At 42.0% G+C, this 23,124-nt stretch overlaps 1 protein-coding gene across 1 annotated transcript; it reads left to right on the top strand.

Moving 5' to 3' along the window:
• Positions 1-15,906: 15,906 nt before the first annotated feature.
• LOC114434789 (alpha-2-HS-glycoprotein) lies at positions 15,907-21,321 on the top strand. Its single transcript, XM_028404188.1, has 7 exons — positions 15,907-16,199; positions 16,893-17,003; positions 17,582-17,669; positions 18,179-18,345; positions 18,645-18,752; positions 19,794-19,880; positions 20,607-21,321. Exons 1-7 carry the CDS (start codon positions 15,975-15,977, stop codon positions 21,105-21,107), a joined length of 1,287 nt encoding a protein of 428 aa, XP_028259989.1. The 5' UTR covers positions 15,907-15,974; the 3' UTR covers positions 21,108-21,321.
• The last annotated feature ends 1,803 nt before the right edge of the window (positions 21,322-23,124 follow it).

Below are 23,124 nucleotides of genomic sequence, written 5' to 3'. Positions count from 1 at the left end.
TGTTGATGAGTTGTTCTTTGTTGTTCATGATTGTTCTTGCCTTGTTCTTTGTATCTCAACAACCCAGAGCTCTGCGACTCAGAATTTGCCTCATTGTTTAATAAATCATAAATATGAGACCAGAATTTATGCGCTCCTTCCTTACAAACTAATTTAGGGGGTGATCAGAAGGAAACAAGGGGATTTTCACCCCAACAGCATTAATGTGTGGTCCATGCCAAAAGACAAACAGGAGTGAATGTAATCAATATTTTTTTACATTCTAATCATATATTGACTTGTACCACATGCTTCCTTTTGTCTTGTGTTGCATTGGGGTTGTTACTGGCTTGCTTACAGGATTGCATCATATTGTCCTGTGATTGATTATTGATTAGTGAAACCATGTTCTCTGTTTGCATATGAAAGAGAGAGAGAGAGCCTTTTGTTTTGATGCTACACTTTATAAATAAGTGATACTGAACTTGGAACTAATTATCTTCACTCTCAGAACACAGTCATATTTTATTCAGCCTGACAGTATAGTGTCACTTTTTGTTGTATTCTGTTTGATAGCAGTCAACCAGCAGGCCGGCAGGCCTGTTCTCCATATTTAATAATTCTATTTTTTTTTTTTGGTCATCTCTAGTTTCATTGGACGATTCTGATCCCAGCAGCGAGTTCCCACCCTGGTGGGCGTCTTTTGTCAAAGCTAGGGGAAGCCACTTTGATTTAGAAGACAACACATAGTCGGTAATGATGTACTCAACAGAGTAACCCCCTCCTCCAGAGTGATTACGGCCCGTGTTTGTTGGTGTTGTTCAGATGCATCAATCCCACCGCTAAATGGAGTGGACTCCCTGCTGACAGTGCTCAGCATTCAAATTATCCTCCAGTCAATTAGTCATGAAGTTGAGACGAAACACTCATTGAGAAGTTGTGTTTTATTTTTATTTTTTTTTAAACCCAGGATGACCTAAATCTGTTCATTTAAAGATGTGTTTAAAAAAAAAGTAGAAAGTCACCAGAGTAGCCGCAGACGAAACTTCCCTGCTGATCTGGGTAGGATTGGAGTTTACTTTTCATTTCAGAAGGGGGCTATTCTGGGGGATTTTTATACACACACCCTCTCTCACATATAAACACATCCCCTCACTTTGACAAGAGTAGAAAAACCTCATTAAGATCAAAGACTTTTTTCTCTTAATTACTCTGTCGCTGCCGCCCCATCTTGCCCTCTCTCTCTCTCTCACACACACACAAAGCAGAAAACTAATTAGACTGAGGTTATTTTTAAAGCAGGATCTACTGTTTCTGCGTGGAGTCGTGTGTGTGTGTGTGTGTGTTCAGGATTGTCATCTAACCCTGCACCCAGTGATCATTTTAGGCTGTTTTCAGCAGTCTGAGTTTTATGTTGCATTGATGCAGCAGCACATTAGCATTACACAGCTGCTCTTCAAAGGTCCTTTTTGTTTTTTTTTGGACTGAGATCTGGTGACTGCAGTGGCCTTTGGAGTGCAGTGACGATGACAGACTGACAAATTGTGGTATTCAACCTCTTCATATTCACCGCCTCTAAGACAAAAAAGCCTTAAAAACATATCAAAGTTGCACCTCAATTAAAATTCATTTATTTGGGTCGAATCTCCCACAATTCATCAAATATTCCTGATTGAGGCAGCGGCCTTGACTAAAGCATTGGACCTTCCCTGGAGAGACAGACTTATTTTTTGCAGTTCGAACCTCATAGCACTTCCTGAATTCAGTGTGTATGAGACAGAGGTGCAGAACAATCAGTCTCACAGCCAGTAAAGTGCTGAAGGCAATTACACTCTCCTGGGATAAATAGAAAAAGGGCACAGAGGCTGACACTTTAAAGAGAAGACTGGAAGAGTTTGGGTCAAACGGGTCATTGTCCAGAAATGATTCATGTCGGGTGCTTCAAATTATGATCCTTGTATCTCTGAGTGCTACAGCAGGAATTAAGCAGCAATTTTCCAGTGTCCTGCTGGGGGTGAACAGGTCCTCACTGCGGACCCGGTTAACAATAGTTAATCCTGCTTTGTGTAGAAGCTCTAAAGTCATTAACAAGATTTTTTTTCACCATTCTTTATATATTGTAGCAGACCTCACAGATGTGCCTTTTTAGGAGTGAATGTTTTTGCTCAATGCTTGGTCAGTTTAACCACCTTATCTCCTGAGATGCTACATCTCAAGCAGCTATTCTTTAATATATTTAAAATGTGTCTTTCAACCTCCTTATACTCCTATACTAATATAATGCTAATTACTAATATAATGCTACCTAGGTATTTAGATATTTATTATATATTTCAATTTCATCTTTGATTTTTATTTATTTTTTTGTCTTTTACTGTCTGTAACAAAATAATACAGCCATATAATGCAACCTCAATGTGGCAGCATGTTAGCTTGTGTTTTTAACCCTGGTTGGATTTGGCATAAAAAAACTAGTGGCTAAAGTCAGGCATTAAAAACAGAGTAAGGGGTTACCTAAAGATCATCATAGAATTCATAACATTAAACACATTGTACAAGGATAACTGCTCCTGTTGCATGGTCGCCATTTTTAGCTACCATCAACATAATATTATTGTGTATTGAAATGCACATACACGTAAAGCTCATCTCCTTTAAACCACCAACTTATCTGATAAGGCCAAGAGAAGAACTTTGGATTTAAAAAAAAAAAAACAACAAGCTTTTAGAGAAAAAAAGGAATAGTGTGAGGAATAGTGACTCCACTTTGCTGTAATGTTTTGTTGACTTGTTTAAGTAGATTCTCAGTCACCCAGGTCATCATACGTAGAGAAGATTGAAGCACGTCTGGACTTGTAGAGTTTTCTTGAAGACGTTTCGCGGCTCATCCAAGCAGCTTCATCAGTTCTAACAGTTTGGTGGGGAAACATGGTTTATATGTGGTTGCAGACCTCAGTGGGTGGGTCTGGGTAAAAACTTAAAAACAATAGCACTAAATGTTTCCATAATTACCTGTGATGATCTGGCTGACTGGGCCAGGTGTGTGGGGGACTGGTTGACAGCCCTTTGTTCTTGCTGTGAGTATGTGCAAACTTCCTGGGAATGGATGGAAGCTGCATTGTATGTGGTAGAAAGATGATGTCGGAGGCCACCACCTCTGTTAAGGGAAGGTTCTTCCAGCTTAACATAGATGGCTTCCTTGACTCCTCTTTCAAACCACCTTTCCTCCCTGTCTAAAATGTGAACATTGTTGTCCTCAAAGGAGTGTCCTTTGTCTTTGAGGTGGAGGTGAACAGCTGAGTCTTGTCCTGAGGAGGTGGCTCTCCTGTGCTGAGCCATTCTTCTGTGGAGTGGTTGTTTAGTTTCTCCAATGTACAGATCAGAGCATTCCTCACTGCACTGGACTGCATATATCACGTTGCTGTGTTTCTCCCTGGGAATCTTATCCTTTGGGTGAACCAGTCTCTGTCTCAGTGTTGTCATAGGTTTGAAATGGACCGGTATGTCATGGTTGTTGAAGATCCTGCAGAGTTTCTCTGATACTCCTGACACATATGGAATGGAGATGTTCTTTCTCCGCCGGTTGTTGTCCTTCTTCTTGTTGTTGGGGGGTCTTGATTTTGTGGCTTTGGTAAGTGCCCACTTGGGGTAGCCACAGGTTTGCAGGGCCTTCCTGATGTGGTGTTGCGCCTTCTTCTTCCCTTCTGAGCTGGTTGGTACAGTTTGTGCTCTGTGCTGCAGGGTCCTGATGACTCCCAGTTTGTGTTCCAGTGGGTGGTGTGAATCAAACAACAGGTACTGGTCCGTGTGTGTGGGTTTCCTGTACACTTCCACATTGAGGCTCCTGTCATCCTCAATATGTACTGTGCAGTCCAAGAAGGCCAGATTGTTTTCCCTGGTGTCCTCCCGAGTGAACTTGATGTTGTTGTCCACTGCGTTGATGTGTTCTGTGAACCGTTCCACTTCATTGGTCTTGATTTTGACCCAGGTGTCATCCACATATCTAAACCAGTGGGTGGGGGTGGTTCCAGGAAAGGAACTCAGGGCTCTTCTCTCCACTCCCATTGTACTGGAAATAAGTGGTGGTCAGGCAGAGGTCCAGCAGGTCACAGATGAAGCTGCTTGGATGAGCAGCGAAACATCTTCAAGAAAACTCTACAAGTCCAGACGCCTTGCTTCAATCTTTTGTTGACTTATTCTGCTGCAGCTTTGGCTCACTTGCGACATCATTTCAAGGCACTTTGTGTGTGTGTAAATTTCAATAGAAATATAATTCTGCCACTGGGAGGGGAAATGAGTGTTGAGACTCAAGTCAAGTCATTGCTCATCCCAGATGACTTATGCCTGACAACTGTGTGGGTTTTAAGCTTTTTGGGTTTTGTTTTTTGGTAAGACACTTCTGTAAGATGTGTAAATCTGATTATTCTGTATCACAAAAACACACCCTAAATGCCAAAAAGACAATGTGTATGTTCTTTGTAGTTGCCAACAAAGGCCTCTCTTCCTCTCGCTCTCATTTTGCCAACATAGTGGTGGCAGTGTGCCTTTGTGTGTCTGTGTGTGTGTGTGTGTGGGGGGGGGGCATGTAGATGGCACACCTGCCACTTCAAAGCTCTAGCCAGATGTGAAAGCACAGGGACCGACTACACAGGGACACACAGTGGGAGGTACCTGCACAGTTCAGCAGCATTATTCACACATAATTATACACGCAGAAACACAATGGCTGCAGCTCATTACGGAGCTGTGAAATGTGCACCAGCACTTCCGCGTCTTCACCTGCGGTCACTCTTTGAAGGACCGACCTGCAGGGGCCATTTTGTGGCAGTCTTCAAATAAGCATTTGTTTTAAAGTGTTTGAAGGATGTGTGTTCAAACTGGCAGGTAAAAGGTCAGTGTGGAAAGCTGCCTTTTTTTGCTGCTGCGCAGAGAACACATGTGGATGCTATTTTAGAGACTACATTTTTAAATCATGATCAAAAGACTAAGAGACATAGGTTGATAGATTACAGGGAGGAGTTAAAGAGCCATATCAATATATCTTGTTCCTTTGTTTTTTTCGGTTTAAAAAGAAGTTTATTCCATTGTAGCCCTGTCGAAAATAAACTTGAAGCAAAGCTGTCATAGTCCGACGGTTGTTTAAATACGGCTTTTGTACACGACCCGGACACTGTCCCCTTGAACCGGAAGTATCACATCGCTAGCTGGATTCGCTAGCTGCGTTTGCGTTCAGACCTGAGCAACATTTGAGCCAATCCGGCTAGATCTACCTCCAAGAGGTAGATTGAAATCAAGCTGGATATATATCCAGATACGGCCCGAATCCCGCTCTAGCCGGATTGATTTCCCCAGTGTGAACGGGGTCTAACAGGATGGACACAGGATGCAGGTGGCTTGATATCTCCTTCATCTTGGTGGTGTTGAGCTGCAACTGGTTAGACCTTCCCCAGGTCACAAAGTCCCCAATCAGGCTCCTGTACTCCCTCATCTGAGCATTCCTCGTACACCCTACGATGGCAGTGCGATCAGAAAAAGTCTGCATGTGACCCAAATCCAAGCTGTACTTGAAGACTGAGGGGGGGGGGCTCAGCTGGACATCCTGTGGTCCACCAGTGAGAGTCTGTGACACTTCACTATGTGTGAGTCCATAGCCATCTCTGTCAGTTTGTCTCTCAGTGGTGGGGGGCGGTCGGCGGGCTGGAGAAATCAGAAAGCATGACTCACAGCAGTACTGCCCCTGTCCAGGTACAAGAGAGACTGGTGAAGCAAGTAAAATAGTGTGTCGTCCCCACATGCTTTCTCTCAAAGTTAGGGGTGCATGTTGTGTATTGGGTGCCATGCTCTGCACCATTTTTGGCATTGGGAAAGAGGAACCGAGGTCCAGAAATACCTTCGGAGGGTTAATGAGGATTTCAGGGACCTAGTTTGCCCAATGGACCATCCTTTCCTCTCTCTTCCTCCTGACCAGCACGCCTCCACATTCTTGCCACCCTCACGTATTCCTTTTTTTAATACCACAAACCCTCTCTTCCCATTTCAGGGTTGATAAATTTGCCCAACTACTCACTGCAGCAGCCACTAAAGTGTGTGTGTGTGTGTACGTGGAGTGTTTCCTTTTTTGATCCATCAATGCTTAATATCATTCAGAGCTCTCCATTTCATCTTTTACAACATTTAAGTGTTGAAACATCTATGATTAAAGTGCTGAAATGACTACATCGTGCTGCTCGTGTGCATCCTGCCCCAGGACAACCAAGGCACACGTCTTAAAATGGATTTCATGTTTAGCTCTAAAATGCTGTGTGCAACTATTTCACTTAAATTGATCTATATTTGGAGACTGCATGTGTGAGCGTGGCAGCTTATTTATAGAAGTCACGTTCTTACTGGAACAACAGGTTTTTGGTATTCCTGCAGTGTGCTGTAACACTGTCAGGCCGACAGTCTCGTTCATTCAAGTGAACAGAAGCAGACAAGTAGAAAACCACAAAGAGGAGGATGACATGTAAACTGCACACACACACACACACAGTCAGTCATACAGACATGCGCAAACACACTTTCCTTGTTTCAGTCATTCTTTGGCTGGCATTTCCTGGGGTTGCTGTCTCTGCATGAGCTTTTCACACATCCTCTCCTTTCTGACTGTGAGCAGCCCTGATCTGATGGAGAAAGATGGAGAGAGAGAGAGAGAGAGAGAGAGAGAGAGAGTGTGCAATCAGGCAGATAGTTGGTCAGAGGCAGCCAAGCAAAGAGTGGTAGCCAGACAAAGAGACAGACTGCGTGGGAGTGATGCCTGGACCTGAATTTTGATTTTACCAGATCCAGACGTTTTCATTCAAACATCAAACCACGATCAATCCAGCCCAAGTGAAAGAAAGGTCGGGGTCAAGTGCAAAAACCTTTTAAGCTTGTGCCATGTTAGACTATTTTTTTTATCATGAAAACTCCATCTGATCTTTAACTCGATAGTTTCTTTGTGGTTAGAATTCAATTATATGAGAAAAATTCAATACTTTCATTTTCGCTAGTTTAACTTCTCACTATACTGCAGTGACACAGGGAATATACAAAGATATCAACACACCTGATCATGTCCAAACAATTCCTTGTGTCGTCCACTGTATATGTGGATGGACAACATGCTTCAGTCTCTGCCTATTGTACAAAAGTGAAGCCAAAACTGAGAGGAAAAAGGAAAGCAACTGGCAAAGAAAAAACACTGTCATCCTCTACATGTCAGTGTCAGTGTGAGTGTCTGAAAAACTCAGGAGGATCTTCAGTAATCACCACATCCTGATCCACTTCAATCCAATGACAACACTGGCACACAAACTGGTTTACCCAAAGGACAAAATGATGAGGGGAAAAACAAAGCAGTTCAGTGCAGAGAAGAATGCCCCATTGGAGAAACCAAACAACCACTACACAAGCCAGTGTCTGAGCAAGGAGAGCCAGCTCCAGCAGACCAGGACTCAGCAGTCCTTCTACACATCAAAGACAAGAGACACAGTGCTGAGGACAACAATGTAAACATTTTATATTGAGATAGTTTGAAAGAGGGAGTCAAGAAAGTCATGTTTGTCGAGGTGGAAAAACCTAATCTTTCTACAACACACAATGCAGTCTTTAAAGCCATCCCAGGAAGGTTCACTTAACCTCACACATGTCCCATGAAAACGATGAGTTGCAGCCTTTTAAATTTGTTAGCTAGTTGTTAGAGCAGCCTGAGCTTTAGCAATCATTAAGCATATCATACTGTCCACATATAAACCTATATTCCCCATCCAAACCCTGATGAAGCTGGACCAGCAGCAAAACATCATCACAGACTCTCAGCCAACAAACAAAAAAACACTGTACTTCATTATTAACTGCTCAGTTCCTCATCTTTCCACGTATTACTCCTGAAACGGAGAAATGTGATCTATTGATTTTATTATCTCCCACTAAGAGCAGCTTATTTCTAAAAGCTTCCATGAACCTGGTTTGAGTTGAGTCTGCTGAATGTTATTTATCACAATTTAAAAAAAACTCACTAGCTTTTAAATGACAATGCCACATCATATTATTGTGAACCGTGCTGTGGGCATCTGCATAGTTGCAGCCTCTGACACATACGGAATGAAATTGGAGGTGGAAAAAAAATTCAATATTTGATGAACATTAAAGGGAAAGAAAAAAAAAACCACTAAGTGATTTTCAAAGACTGCGCTGAGACTACGGTGGATAGCAGTAAGATTAAAAGATTACTCTGGAGAAAGTGAGAGTGAAAGATAATTGAAATGGCGTTCTGCCAAGGACATCCCAAGTCTGTGCTAGCTATATAAGGCAGGTTGATGAAGAACAATGTAGGCTGTGGCAGATCAGTGGTTTGTTGACAGAAAAGACACAGATACAGTGCATCTGCTGTGTATTAGTCACTATTTGAAAAAAAATGACGGTGCAGATTTAAGCTTAATAAAATGGGAAATTATCAAGTTGAGGAAGTTTCGAGGTGTGAAGGCTTATTAAAGCGCCCAAAAACAAAGTCTGCAGCTCAGCAGACAGAGGAGTCAGATAAGTTTAAAGCTAGCCATCGCAAACCTAAACATGGATCGTATGCACACACACACACTCGCACATAAACCGACGTGCACACGCATGCACCCTCATACACACTCAGGCTGAGACATCCAGAGCATCCTCTGTGTGCCAGACTTCTTCCTCCAGGGTGAGTTAGTGGTGCTTTTAAGTGCCGACATCAAAGAGGCCTGTATGGTTGTATAAATAGGCTTTAGGGCTGAAAAAGTTTTAGTTGTCATGAGTTTGATACCCAGTCGGTTAGACAAGGTCATGCATTGACTCAGTGACTTTTCTCTAACCCCTCACACACACACAAGAACACACAGAGAGCATAAATACACACAGCCAGACAACAACCTGCTCACAGGCTTTCAAACACTGTACAGCTTGTGCAAATAAACACAAGCCTCCAAACACTATTCACCATAAACATACACACACACACAAATACCAGGAATTTAAATAGCAAGTAGAGGTTATGACATTTTCCAAATATCAACAATATTACCGCCAAATAATTACTTTTTTTTTTTTTGTCAGCGTGATTGGCACTGACGTCCAGCTGGGGAGCAGGTGACTGGTCGTGATATATCTTATAGTTGGCCGAGGAGGTAAAATGAGCAATGGGCAATGTATCATGAGAGCCCGAGTTTGAAGTACTTCAATCACATTCAGTGATTGAGCCGGTCTCTCATACTGAGCGTCATCATTCCAGCTCTGGGTTTTCTATAATACACCCTGACATAGCTATGTGCCTGTGTATTTTCTCTCTGCATGTCAAGCTGATGCCCTGTGTCTTTTACTGTAATGGCTTTTCAAATCGCCCATGTCTTCGTATGACATTATATCATTTTTTAGCCACTGACTGCTTTGAAAGACAGAACAAAAACATTAAAGTGGCACATTAACACTGTACACAAGCCAAAAACATTAATAACAAGCAGTCATCTTCTGATGAGCTTCGTGTCCTCTTCTGATTATTTCTATAGTGTTTACGGCTGTCCTGCTGCAATATTTTGTAAGTATTTTTCTTAGACTAATTACATAAGAATAAAGAACAAAACTAATTTGGATTGAATGATAGGAATAAACCGAACCAGATCCATATTTATACCCCATACAGCTAGCTGGCAAACGGCTACAGCCTCCCATCAGTTTTGACTGTTAGCAACTATGAGCCCCTTTATTAAAATGTCATTCTTTTTTAAAATGTCCTATTTATTTAGGAAGTTTACAATATTTTATCTTGTACACAGAAATATTTTTCCAAAACTTTAAAAATAAGAAGGTCAGGGGTTATTTAATAGTCAATTGTCTATCCCTTTTGTTTGATAAGAGTCTGTCTGCTGGTAGTTTTTAACAAGTGTGAGTCTCACCTCCTGATTAATACAAGCCCGTTCTTCTTTAGTGAATCTCTCCAACTCCTGCACGCACACCTGCATGCACCCTGGTCTTTAGTCCACTCCTCCAGTTTGACAGCAGACTGCTTCAGGTTTTCTACTGAATCCTCCTCACAGCATCATACTGCCACCACCATGTTTGACTGTATGAAGCGTGTTCTTTGGGTTCTACGCCTAAGACAACATCTCTGTGAGCACAGAGCTCTAGTTTAGTTTCATCTGACAAAATTCCAGTCTGTGATCTCTGTCTCCAGGTGGTCTCTAGCAGACTTCAGTCTGGTTTGGAGGTGTTTTCTCTGCAGAAGTGTTTCTTGGTCTGCAGTCTGGCAGTCCAGTCCTGTGCAGGACTGTAGTGACTGGCTTCTCCGACACTTCAGCTTTAGGCTTGACTAAATCATTCACTGGTGTCTTGGCAGCACTTCCTTAGCCAGTCTTGTTCTGCACTAACACTTCACACAGATCCTGAAATGTGCAAGTGCATTGATAAACTCCTGCTTTGTAGACACATTCACAATCCTTTTTCTCAAGTCTAAACTTCTTTCACTTTTGTCATGATGCTTGTGTTATGCTCACTTTTTAAGAGCAAATCAAATGCTTAAGGGGTCACTCAGTTAAACCATAGACTACATAGTATCATTGCATAACAGTGATTTGTACTGTGGCTAAACATTAACGGTTTGATAATATTTTATTAGCTGATAAAGTAATATGGCAAGCTTACTATTGCTGTAAGACTGGCTCTGAAGGAGCTTTGGTTAATGTTCAGTCAGATTAGGTTACACAGTGAGGTCTTACTTTGTGATATGACTGTTGGCGCCAGGGGAGCTGGTTTGGTCATTTGTGAAGCGGCTGATCTCCTGAGATTCTTAAACACAGCAGCAGAATGGTACAAAAAAATATCTGTTCACCTGCGGACAGAAATGCTTTTTTGAGAATGGCCATACTGGTTGAAGCTGACACAAAGGAAACTCAGATAACTGCTCCTGTCAGCCAAGAACAGAAATGTGAGGCGGCAGTGGTTCACAAGTTCACCCAAACTAGACAGTTAGAGCTTAGCTCTGCAAAAATATAGCCTGGCCTGAGGAATCTGCTTTCTGCTGTGAATGGAAGGGAAGTTTCAGATCACTGACATTCGTGAATGAGAACTAAACTGTACATGCATGTGGCACTCATCTCCTTCTACTTTAACCAAGTGATATTATGTAGTTTCCCCTTAAATTAGTGGCTGCTAAATCATTTTGAAAGCATTGATATCGACATTATGGCAGAAAAAGTGACTGAGCATAAGCCTGGACCGGCTTGTGGTTGTTGATGAGAGCTGAAAGAGGAAAAGGGATGCAGGGGTGATGTTCTTGTTGCTGTTATGGATTATTAAGTGATTCATTGTCTGCTGAGCTTCTATTTTGTTGCAGATTATTGGCTCCAGTCTGTGTTTGAATTTGAGGGTGAGCACCAGACACGTAAAGAGTCTTAGCACCCTTAGAGCTCGGCTGGAGAGGACAGTTAGATATCTGCACTGCATAAATGTATGGAGATGAATTGAGTAAGGATGCATTAAGTATGGATGTGTGTGGATGAAACCTTGTTTCTAGTGAAGCTGTCCGCTCCTCGGTTTATTATCAACCATAGTTACTCATTTTACAGAGCAGTTTCTCATTGGACATTGTTGTTCATTTTCCATCATTATGTAAATAAAAACAAATATTTACAACGGTAAGATTTCACATTTAAACCTAGGGGGAGCCCCAGAGCAACTGTCCCATTGACTTCACTGTGTTGCTTTAGGCCACAAACTTACCTTGGAACACAAAAAAAATTCCTTAGGCCAAAAGTTTAAATCTTAAAAATGTAATTAATATAAAGAAATCTTAAAACATTGCTGCTAACTGCAGGCACCAAGATATGAAACTCCCCATTAAACACTAATGTTTGGTGTCCTTCTCTCGTTTGATTCCTGCTGGTGCTGCAAAAAAAAGAGAGAAGCTGAATACATGACAGGGAAATTAAGAGTCTAAAGCTGACGACTTTATCCAAGCGAAATGACTGGGATTTGTGACCACTGCTGCAGAGAATGCCAATCAACTGTGAAAGCTTCTCAAACGTGAGCTCATAGTTCGAACACTTACAGTGAAATTTAATGGGTTTAGCATCAGTGTCCATGGTTTTGGCCACAGCAGAGGAAACAGGTCTTCCAGGGGGAGAAAAAGTTTGAAACCAATTAAATGAGGGAATTATCGTTCTTTCTCCTTTCTCCCTCTGTCCTAATGTCTTTGATTCAGTGTGCAGACTGTGACCAATAAGATAAGAAAGAAATCCCAGCAGCATTGTGTGAAAGGAAAAAAAAATAAACAGTGAAGAGAGAGTGGGAGATAAAATGTAACAGAGAAGATATGTGAGATGAAGATGAAAAAAGGATGATTTCCTGAAGATAAAGTCTGGCTGTCATCCTGTGGTTTCTTCTTATTCATTCAATCTGTGAGAGACAAAGTAATGATAGAAGACAAAATGTAAATACTCTTACTGAGACACTCAAATCCCAGGTAGAATGTGATTAGAAAGGAAAATAGCACTGGTCTTTTTTTCCTTGAATGTGCTGTGCTGTAGAGAAACCGTTTCTTTCCTCTCTTACTGGCAACTGATGTGACACAGGAGGAGATTTCTGCCAGTTTTTCCCCCAGAAATGTGTTCTTGGCAAGGTGGAAAAAGTCTGTGAAACAGCATTTAGACCATGGTAGACTGAAATTCTCCTCTGAAAACAATACTAATGAACTTCTGGGAAACAGCATTGGAGCATGGCAAAACTTTCCATGACAACTTCTCCTCTTCTTCCCGTTCTTCTTCCTCTCCCTCTTCTCTTTTCTTCTCTTCTTCTTCCATTTCTCTTCTCTTCTGTTCTCTTCCTCTTCTCTTCTCTTAACCCCAGGTCCATCACTGTACAAAGGAAACAGCAGGAGCCCCCTGCAGTGACAGCAGCCCCCCTCGTATCTGGGCCTGGGCATCGCTACAGCGTGGCATCTCCCTCTGCAGCGAGCAGAAGGGGAGATTACTCTGTGCTCACATCAAAGGAGGTTTGTCTAACTTGGGTCTGGCGTTTGTGCTGGTTAGAGCGAGTCCTTGGAGCAGCCTCGCCGTTCTTATCTCTCCCCCACAGACTCTTTTCTGCTTTCTGCTGCAACACAACTGGCTCCCGGTAACACTGACGCATGAATGCACGGCTCAGCACGGTCAAATGTGCACACAGGCAAACACCAGTTCACATTCTCTTGTATGGAAACACACATGCGCAAAGACACACACACACACACACACACACAACACTGAGGCAGCTCTTTTTTTCTTCTTCTTCTGATATTAGTAGAATTTGTTTCGCTGAGTGAGTCTCTCTGTGTCTGTGTCTCCCTCCTCCAGCCTGTGCTGAGAGCTGAACCTGGTTCACTGACTATTTGAAATGGATTAACTGATTATCCCTGGACAGATGCCTGCAAAAAGACCCGGCTACATTTGAATATGGTGTTACATTTTTTTTTAACCACTCTAGGTGTAATTTCAACCAAAGTGGCTGCCAAAAAGGAAAATTACCCACATGAAAGATGAGAACAAAAAGGTTTTTTACAGCTACTTTACAAGATGATGATGACTTGGAGTAGCAATGGTTTGAGGGAATAGTTTGACTTTGTTGCACAGGTGAGAAGACTTTCATGTGATGCAACTGCTTAGCTTAACCCAAGGTCTAAGAGCAGGTGGAAATGGTTAACTCTTTCCACATGTGAATACATTGCTTTTTTGAAGTTGGAAGTCAATGTGATGTCATGGCGCATAAATAACACTCAAACACTTGGGACGGCTGATGATCACCCGACACTCATCTTTTTACACATTTTAAAGGTAGGGTAGGAGATTTCATTCTGATGCACTTTTTGTTAAATTAGTGTAACTTCTCTTTACAATCCGATAGCAACCGATTAGTTCGGCAGTTTCGCATTAAAACGAAGAATATGAATCATCTGTGGAAGCTATAAAACACTAAAAACATCAGCCAATCCTCCGGGTGGACCCTGCGCGGAGTATTGGCTGGTTGTCACTCTCTTCCTGCTCTGCGCACACGAGAGAGGTACGTGCATGATGGCCGAAGTCACAGACCGCAGCTCGTCTTCAGGTGATGCGCGTCCATGTGATTGGGAGGCGTGGCTTCGGGGTGAGCTCCGAGAGAAAGGGGCGTGTGTTTACTTTCCAAATCTGGCTGACTCTCACTGAGTTTTCAAAATCTCCTACCCTACCTTTAAGGGAAAAAACATCCCATTTCAGTGCAAATCAGTGCAAAAGTGGTGTAAAATGACACACAAATAACACTGAAAATGAGTCAGGAAATTGGTGTGTTATTGATACATCATTTGGTGATACAAGGTAGGGGAGCAGAAAGCAATAAGGGAGAGCTGTTGTGAGTTCTACTTAGAAATGAATGATTGATCAAAAGAGTGAGCCTTCAGCTCAAAACCAGTGAGGCCTCCATCAAGGTTATGGCCTTCCTTCAGTCACGCTATTACAGGTATACTATGCAAAACTCTGAGAGTAGAGAACAGTGAGAGTGACAGGAGGAGCGTACTTGTCCACAGGTCCTTAAGTGATGATGGCTGCCATCCAGGAACGTGGATTTAAGAGTGTACAACATCTGCCTTAATTCACCTGATTTGGCAGGCTCAGACTGCTACATCTTCCCAGACATGATGTAGCTCGGTGGTCGCCATTTTGATAGTGATGCTGATGTAATTGCAGCTATGGACCGCTTTCTTGTGATCCAAAGAAAAGTTAATTAAACCATCATTGTAAAAAACTGGACAGACATCTTTAAAGAAGAGAGAAGCACCACTTATTAGTCACTCAAACAGCTTTCAGCAGGAAGCTTCACACCTATTTGTGTCACAATTCATTAACAAGCCTTTAGTCATGTCACCTTCAGGTGTGTAGCACTCACAGATGGTCTGAAATTTAATAATAATTTAAAAAAAAAAAAAAAGACGAGAGGTTTCATGAGCAGCTGCATCAGTTTTAGCACCTGCATAGATATATATACGTTGACCCTGATGACTGCGAATGTTGACAGACCAACTGTCTGTGAGCTCAGAAATGAGGGTCTCTGCCAGTGACTGTCAAACCAGAGAAATGTTCTATAGTGTGCTGCTTAAAAACTGTGACAAATGAAATGTGTGACGGAGACAGACGATGTGTGTGTGTGTGCTTGTCCAGCTGCAGTTACGGACATTAATCGATTTCGTTATGAACAATGGCACCAATCCGACTGCTCCAACAATGTTAACCCCTCCCACGTAAACACAGGCCAGTCTGGCTTACTGCACTGAAACATTAAAACACAATACATACTCTACCTCCCAATTATTATGACATTTTTAACGATTTTAAAAACGGTTTTAAAATAATTACTGCTGCTCGTTTTAATACAGCGAAGTAAACTGAGTCAGATCCAGGGCATTTTTTTATGTTAAATTAGGGAGGGAACACAAATAAGGTTCTAAGTCATCAGAAAGACTAATGCTGGAAGTAATTAACTGGATATTGGAGAATCATTAACCCAGTTCTGTCTGGTGGAGCAACAGAGTTCAGTTCAGAGCAGCTTACCAGACTAACAGTGACCCCTAGTGGTGGGATAATAATATTACAATCAGAAAAACAACCAGAGCTGCACCAACACTGCTCATTTTATTAATGCAGTGTGGTATCTATTGCATTAAATGGCTTTACATAAAGGCACCTCACAGTTACTCTTATTATACACTGATAATAAAACAAACACAGGAATTCACTCCTGAATGAGTGCCCCTGTGGTTAAATAAATCATTGGAACATTCATTCACAAATAACCTGCCTTCTGTCATCAAATAAACTTTGTCCTTGGCTTCATTTCAACATCTCCCTGCTGTTGTCATTCCAAAAGTCACTGCCTCCATTGAAGGCAAACACAACAGAACAAACTTCAGCTCTGTGCTTTCAGCTCCTCTTTGAACTGCTGCCACCATGGACAGAAACATCTGCACATTATTACTGTTAATATCCACTCAGGCGCTGCGAGTGTGCGGGGACGGCTTTGTACTGATGCCTGTTGAACTTGCTCCCATCCCTTGTAATGACAAAGCAGTGGAGAAGCTGTCTCGTCTCGCTGTCACTTATATCAACGAGGATCGGACAGAAGGCTACAAGTTCGCCCTGAACCGCATTGCAAACGTCCACCTGCACGCTCAGGTTGGTAAAATGCTGTCAGTCTGTCATTTGTTCGGGCGTAACTGGGGGTGGAAAGGTTGTTTTACCCTTCTGTTGTTGCTGCAGTACCCAAAACATCAATATGAAAATCAACAGTCTTTATAATAAGGTGCTGTGTTTTTGTTTTCAAGGACTCCTCTGGATTAAAAAACAGCATCAGGGCTAACAACAATAAATATATGCCGTCCTCACTTTGCCCTGAATGATTAGTGTGCATTGCTTTTAATTATTGCAACATTAAAATTAAAGAACCTGATATCCTGATCAGGAGAAGCAGTCCTCCTTTTTCACGCCTCATTAAAAAATGCATTTAGTAACTGAACTGTTAATAAAGTGCAGGTCATTTCAGTGCAGGACGATCACGCTGTCAGCTGCTGAAGGCTACAGTGGCCTGACTGCCGGATAGATCATGTTTTAAGACTCAACTCGGTGACCTGAAAAGGCTGCTATTACACCTGCTCAAAGTGTTGACATTTGTTTTCAGCCACTCAAATCAATATTGTACAAAGTGCTCTCCTCCTAAATGGTTACTTAAATGTGTAGCTGAACAAATGATGCTACTTGGCAGCAGACTGCTTTAGTCATAAATAAAAATACTGCAGCATATAACACTGCTAAGCAAAAACCCACCTGCACTGTTTTACTGTTGTGTTGTGTTTGCGTTGTGAATGTCAGGGCCCAGCAGGGAACGTGTATTACCTGGACCTGGACGTCCTGGAGACCAAGTGTCACACACGCAGCCCAAAACCATGGAAACGCTGTGACGTCCGACCATTCATGGAAACAGTAGGGGACACACACGTTATGTAAACAAACACACATGTGATGCCTGTGAGGGCCCTCGCTTTTAAAGTGAACATAGCACTGCAGACAGTAAGGACGAACAGTTTTAGGTGATTTTACATAGAATTTCTGTGTGTTTTTCCTCATTTTGGGATCAGCCACAGTCCATTGACAGCTATTGCAAATTAATATAGAAGAAGAAATTCACTTTTTATATAATGTGTTTTTAATCATAGTCCAACATTTGTACGCACCTTATCCCAAAGTCATGAAATATCATCATCACCGTATGAGATATAAGCCCTAGGGTGCCAGATTTGGATGATGTTAAAATCTGGATGTCACAACAAGAGCATTGCGGTCACAAACTTATCAATCAGCCCCCGATCTAAACCGCTACACAAGAATTTAGCCCTTTTTAAAGGAATAAAAAATAAGCCAAAAATGTCCTCACTCTGACAGAAGATCACATCAGAAGTCTTTTTTCCTGGACCTGTTTAGTCACATGTTGCCAAGTCTTTGTAGTGCAGTGACTGTGAACCTGCCAACCTGGATGTCTTTGCTGTTATTTCTATCTTTAGCAAATTTCTGGCAACTGCAACACAACCATCCTGCACACACCAGAGGGCTACTCCTACCTGTACAGCTACGACTGCGCTCTAGTGCCAGGTAACTTCAGCACAAGCTCACATAAAGCTTCTCACAAGTAAAAGTGTGATATCCAGAGCTTAAACAATAAAGTTATCTTTTCATAAATAACAAATAATGACACAAATCTTGTAGGTGGATGATGCACATTTGATATATCATGTAATATAGTGTATAAATCAATGGTTACATGCAAGGTTTGTGAGAAAGAAGAGGCACACAGTGTGACTAATAACATTAGCAATGGCTTACCGACACAGCTAAATGGAACTCAGCCATAATTAATTAATAATTAGTTGCACCTGTGTATTTCCCACTATGACTAATCAAATCGTTGGCCATGAAACTGTCTGTTTCACCTCATTCAAACTCTCATTCTGGTTGTTTAAACATTTTTCTCTGGTTAATTTCTGGTGATTTTGTGCCAATAATTTGCAGAGGTCACTCAAAGCAAATGTCCTTTATTCAATCTGTGATATAATGTCACTCAATATATAAAAGTTGATTACATTTTCTTCCGTCCTCTGCAGACGCCCCAGAGAAGCTCCAGCAGATCTGTCCCACCTGCCCCCTCCTGCTTCCTGAAGACAGCCCAAAGGCAATGACAGCTGCTCAGGTCACACTGGAGGCCTTTAAGAGGCAGTCCACCCTACGCGCCGGGCTCGGAGTGAAGAGGATCACCAGAGCTGCAGCACAGGTACACCTACATATAAAGCTGTCGCTGCTCAACAATGAATTGAATGTTATCTTTATGGGTAAGATGACATTACTGCTGAACAATAACCATAATACAATAATAGAGTAGTCAGGCACAGATTTGGGAAGTTATTGTGTGGGAAGGAAATAAGACATTTCCTTGAGGGCCGTATCTTGAATCACAACAACAATCCAACTCTCGGATCAAAGTGATAGCAATTACAGGGCATTGCAACATAAAATCCTTTCATCTCTGTGTTTTATTTGTCTGTTTATGTGTCTTTTTCGTATTATTGTCAGGTTAAGCCCGTGCAAGCCACCTTTGTGGAGTACACAGTCCAAGAATGTCCAGAGGGGATCTCAGACAGAGGAACCTGCCAGCGGCTGACGGTCGAGTCTGACACAGAGGTACTCAGCCAAACACATGAAACATATATTATGTTGTTTTGGTACTCATATCATTTTTGTGATACTGCTATATGTCTGATATTAAAGCAACAATCTCAAAGATATATTTTCTTCTCTTTGGCGACACCATTGGCCATAAGACATAATTGCAGGTGTGTTTTTGGACCTGCAAACACTTAGAATGTTGTAATCCCACTAGAACTTTGTCTCCTCCACACATATGGGTAAGTTTACACCCAAAATAGCAAAATACATGATGGATAGAAACGCTATACGACACTTGTCTGGAGAGAAGTTGTGTAGGTGGGATGGGTGTTAGTCGCAGTTTGATTTTATTTTCACTCACTTTTTTTTGTGTTGTTGTTACCATGGTGATGAAATCCAGCTGGTAACCAGCTTACACTATTACACTATATGCAATAACCATAAAAGCCTACATGTCAACATCCATCCATTTTCTTGACACACTTTGTCCTGTACAAGGTCAGCCAGCTGGGAGGCTGTCCCAGCTGTCCATGGCTCTGAGATTGTATGGCTGACATAGATTTACATACTAACATAGCACTTACAACCAGTTTAGAATCCCCAATTAAACAAACCTGCTGGAAGCTGGGTGTACCCAGAGAAAACCCACACTGAGCCAGATCCTGGAGCCTTCTTGCTGTGAGGGGACAGTGTTAACTGCTGCATCCCTGTGCCACCAGTGGTAGCACATTACTTTAATTATACACAACTGAATGATGTGACCTGTGGGTGCATGGAAATTAGTGCAACACTCCAAAACCAAACTTTAACGTCATTTCTAGTCTCATGAATGAACCATTTTTAAATACATCATTTGATGCAGACTTAATAAACATCAATTAATAATAATCGACCAGCTTCTTGTTTACTATCACTACAGTCCTGCTTGATGACATAACAGATTAAGAACAGACACCAAATGGGTTCAATAATCGGCTTTGACTAAAACAAAAACATCCTGACCAAAAAAATCTGCTTTTTATTCATTTTATTCATCTTTTTTTTTTCTTCTCTCAGACTGCAGGTTTCTGTACAGGCTCTGTGCACGGAGATGTGGACACACATCCTGACGCTCGGGTGTCCTGTGAGATGTTTAAAATACAGGTACTGAACAAGAGGAAATTATGATACATATTGATCCAAGTAGTATTAGTATAATATATATATATATATATATATTATACATATATATATATATATATATATATATATATATATATATATATATATATATATTATACTAATACTATCACTACAACAGTATTATTAGTTGCAGCTGAAATTTCAAAAGAATTCTAACGTATAAAATCATTATACTGTATGTATATTATATGTATATAGAGTTTTCAGTGTGGTTGTAAGGACCAGGTGAACCTGGTTTAGATTTTTCAAATATCTGTGTGTCATAATGCAACAAAATGAACAGACTTTACTCACTAAATGTGTGTGAGCAGTGAGTAAAGATCTAAAATTTGACAGAATGTGCTGGACACCTCACACTGCAGGGAGCTGCAGATATAAACACCGCCTGACCTCGATGTGATGAATGTTTTATGTCCTGTTTTGTTTCATATTTCACCAAAGCCACCTTGAGAATGATCATTTAACTCTCTGAAAGGTTTCATGTAATTACTTTGTCATATCTTACATGTGTGTCTTCTTGTGTGTGTGTGTGTGTGTGAGAGAGAGAGAGAGAGAGAGAGAAATTGCATGGTACAGTGCTGTAATTATGCTGTCTGCTCAGTTCTTTTTAGAGCTGTGGTGTGTAGTGTAATATTGCATGACTGAGACTCTTTCTGCATCCACTGAAGATGTGATGTTTGTCTGCAGAACGTGGACGTCATCCAGACGGTGGAGCCGCAGATTCACAACCTCTACCCCCCAGGCCCCGAGGTCTCCGCCTTTCCACCCGAGACTGATGACCCAGGCGTGGATCCACAGCCGGTTCCATTAGACCCTCCATCCCCCTCTGCTGATGTTCCAGCAATGATCAATCCTACACCTGCTCTTCCCGTGCCCCTCGACCCCAGCATTGCTTTCAACCCCTCTGTTCCTGTCTCCTCTTCTTCCAGTGAGTCCGCTGAAGGTTTTGTAAACCTGCAACAGCCACCGTCCACCACTGTGTCTTCGGATTCATCCTCAGAAGAAATTGAAGGATTCATAGCTCTGCGTCCACCCTTTAACTTCCGCTACCAGAGGCGTGACCGTAAGAAAAGGCAGACCCTGATTGAGACCTCACCCACACACAACCCTATCTTCTTGTCTGATTTCCCCAGTGGGCCCTCTCCTTTCCGCTCCTGTCCCGGTCCAGCTCGATACACCACAGTGTAACAGGTGCTGCTAAGGAGTCATGTTCATGTTTGATTCATCCAGTGAGAGCCTCGACTGATGAACTCCTCCACAGCCTGTCACTGGAGGCTTGTATTAATTAGTGCTAATGAGAGGAATGCTGTTTCTCTCCAACTGCCCCTTAAATGACCTCCCAAAGCTGCTGAAGCTTAAGCATTTATTTGAAAAATGTTAATAAACCTGGTTTAAAATGCAACTACTGGAGAAACTCATACTTACAATAATAGTCTTATACTTATATATATATATTGTACTTATATATAAGTATAATATATATCATCATCATATTGATCAAAAGAGAGTGAATCTGTGAGCGATTTGTGGACGAGCTAATCATTGAAGTCAATTCTCAAGACATAATTACAGATATCTTTCATTGTATTCAAGCATTCAAGTCTAGTTTGTACACTGTTGCCAATGAAGTTGGAATAATTTTGTGTTCAGACTGGTGGTGGAGAGGTTTGAGTGTCCGAATGGTCCTAGGATCTATGTTGTCGGGGACGTAATGCCCCCAGCAGGGTCTTCCAACAGGTCTTAGGTGACGGGCCAGACTAAGAAACCCCTTATGAAGAAAAATATAACAAGGTCCATTATCTGTATCTATAAAGACCTCAGGATTCTCTATGGAACCTGGGTGATAAACAAGTCCACCATTGAATCCCCAGCCTCTGCTTCCTCAATGGAAGATGGGTGGGAATGAGGAGATCCTCAAAGTAATCCTTCCACCATCCAACAACATCCCTACTCGAGGTCAACAGCTCCAGTTTGGTGTACTGTTTCCCCAGAATCTCTTTGAGGCTGACCGATGGTCCTCCTCTGTGGCCTCTCCAAACTCCTCCAAGGCCCGAGTCTCTGCCTCCACAATTGCTCCAGCTGCGGCACGCTTGGCACCGGACACTCTATGGCCGCAGCTTCAGGCAGCCACATTGAAAATGGAGGCAGAGAACATGGTCCACTCAGACTCAATGTCCGTTCATATCAAAATGTTCAGCTTCATCTGGTCTTTTCAGCTGTTACTTTTCAGAGTTCTGCTGTTTATAGTTTTCAAATGGTTAACAGTTTTATACCAAGTGGTTTTGAGGTCTCCTCTGAGTTTAACATTAGTGTGTATTGCGCAGAATCTTCAAAGGCAGAGTGGGTGATGTCATTGCTCAGAGTGCGGGAGGGAAAAAAATTAAACCAGTTTCTGAGTTTCTATCCTGCTGTCACGTCTGCACCTTTTATCACAGGGATCATTTTGCCACCAGTTCGAAGGAAAACTTCTTAGCTCTCTGACGGTGTCACTCTTAAAACTGAGAACCAAACCGTTTTGCCTGTAAAGTCAGCTGTTCGGGGAGAGTGCCGGTCTTTTCCTCATTAACAGCCCATATAAACGGTGAAGCGACTGGAAAAGAACAAACCTATTTTCTAACTGGCCGCCATCTCCACATATTTGACTGGATTAACATGAAATCGCACACATTTGTAGAGAAAACCTTGCTGGTTCCCCCAGTTGCGATTTTTTTTAGTCTGAAGGCTTCGGTTTGGACAAAAACAGCAGTTGTTCAGAGGGTGCAACCTGAGAGGAGTAACAGACAGGGAGAGCTGTTACCATGGTGACAGGCTGACAGACAAGAAGCATACAAAACAGCCATATTTGTAGTCTTTATCAGACTTTAAGCATTATATCTGTCATTATATCTGTCTCTATAGTATTCGGCTACTTCTTTATCTATTATTACACATGATATCTGCCATATTCATCGCTATGGAGCTGTTTGCTACATGTCCATATCGCATAGACTGTGTGTAGAGCAACATCTTGTGATTCTGACTGTGTCCATATTTTTTGTCTGAAGGCTTCAGTTGGACAAAAACAACAGTTGTTTAGAGTGTGTTTTTACATTGGAAATGCATTAGGAGGGGGACAGAGAGAGCTACAGTTAGGGGCAGTTGAGAACCATTCAGGTTGCCATGGATACAGGCAGGCAGGCCTGTTACCGTGGTGACATCAAAGGCA

Source organism: Parambassis ranga, chromosome 4 (assembly GCF_900634625.1).
Source record: "Parambassis ranga chromosome 4, fParRan2.1, whole genome shotgun sequence".
In the NCBI taxonomy this organism is placed as follows: domain Eukaryota; kingdom Metazoa; phylum Chordata; class Actinopteri; family Ambassidae; genus Parambassis; species Parambassis ranga.
The sequence above is the reverse complement of the archived record's forward strand: the minus strand, read 5'-3'. Positions and strand labels throughout refer to the sequence as shown.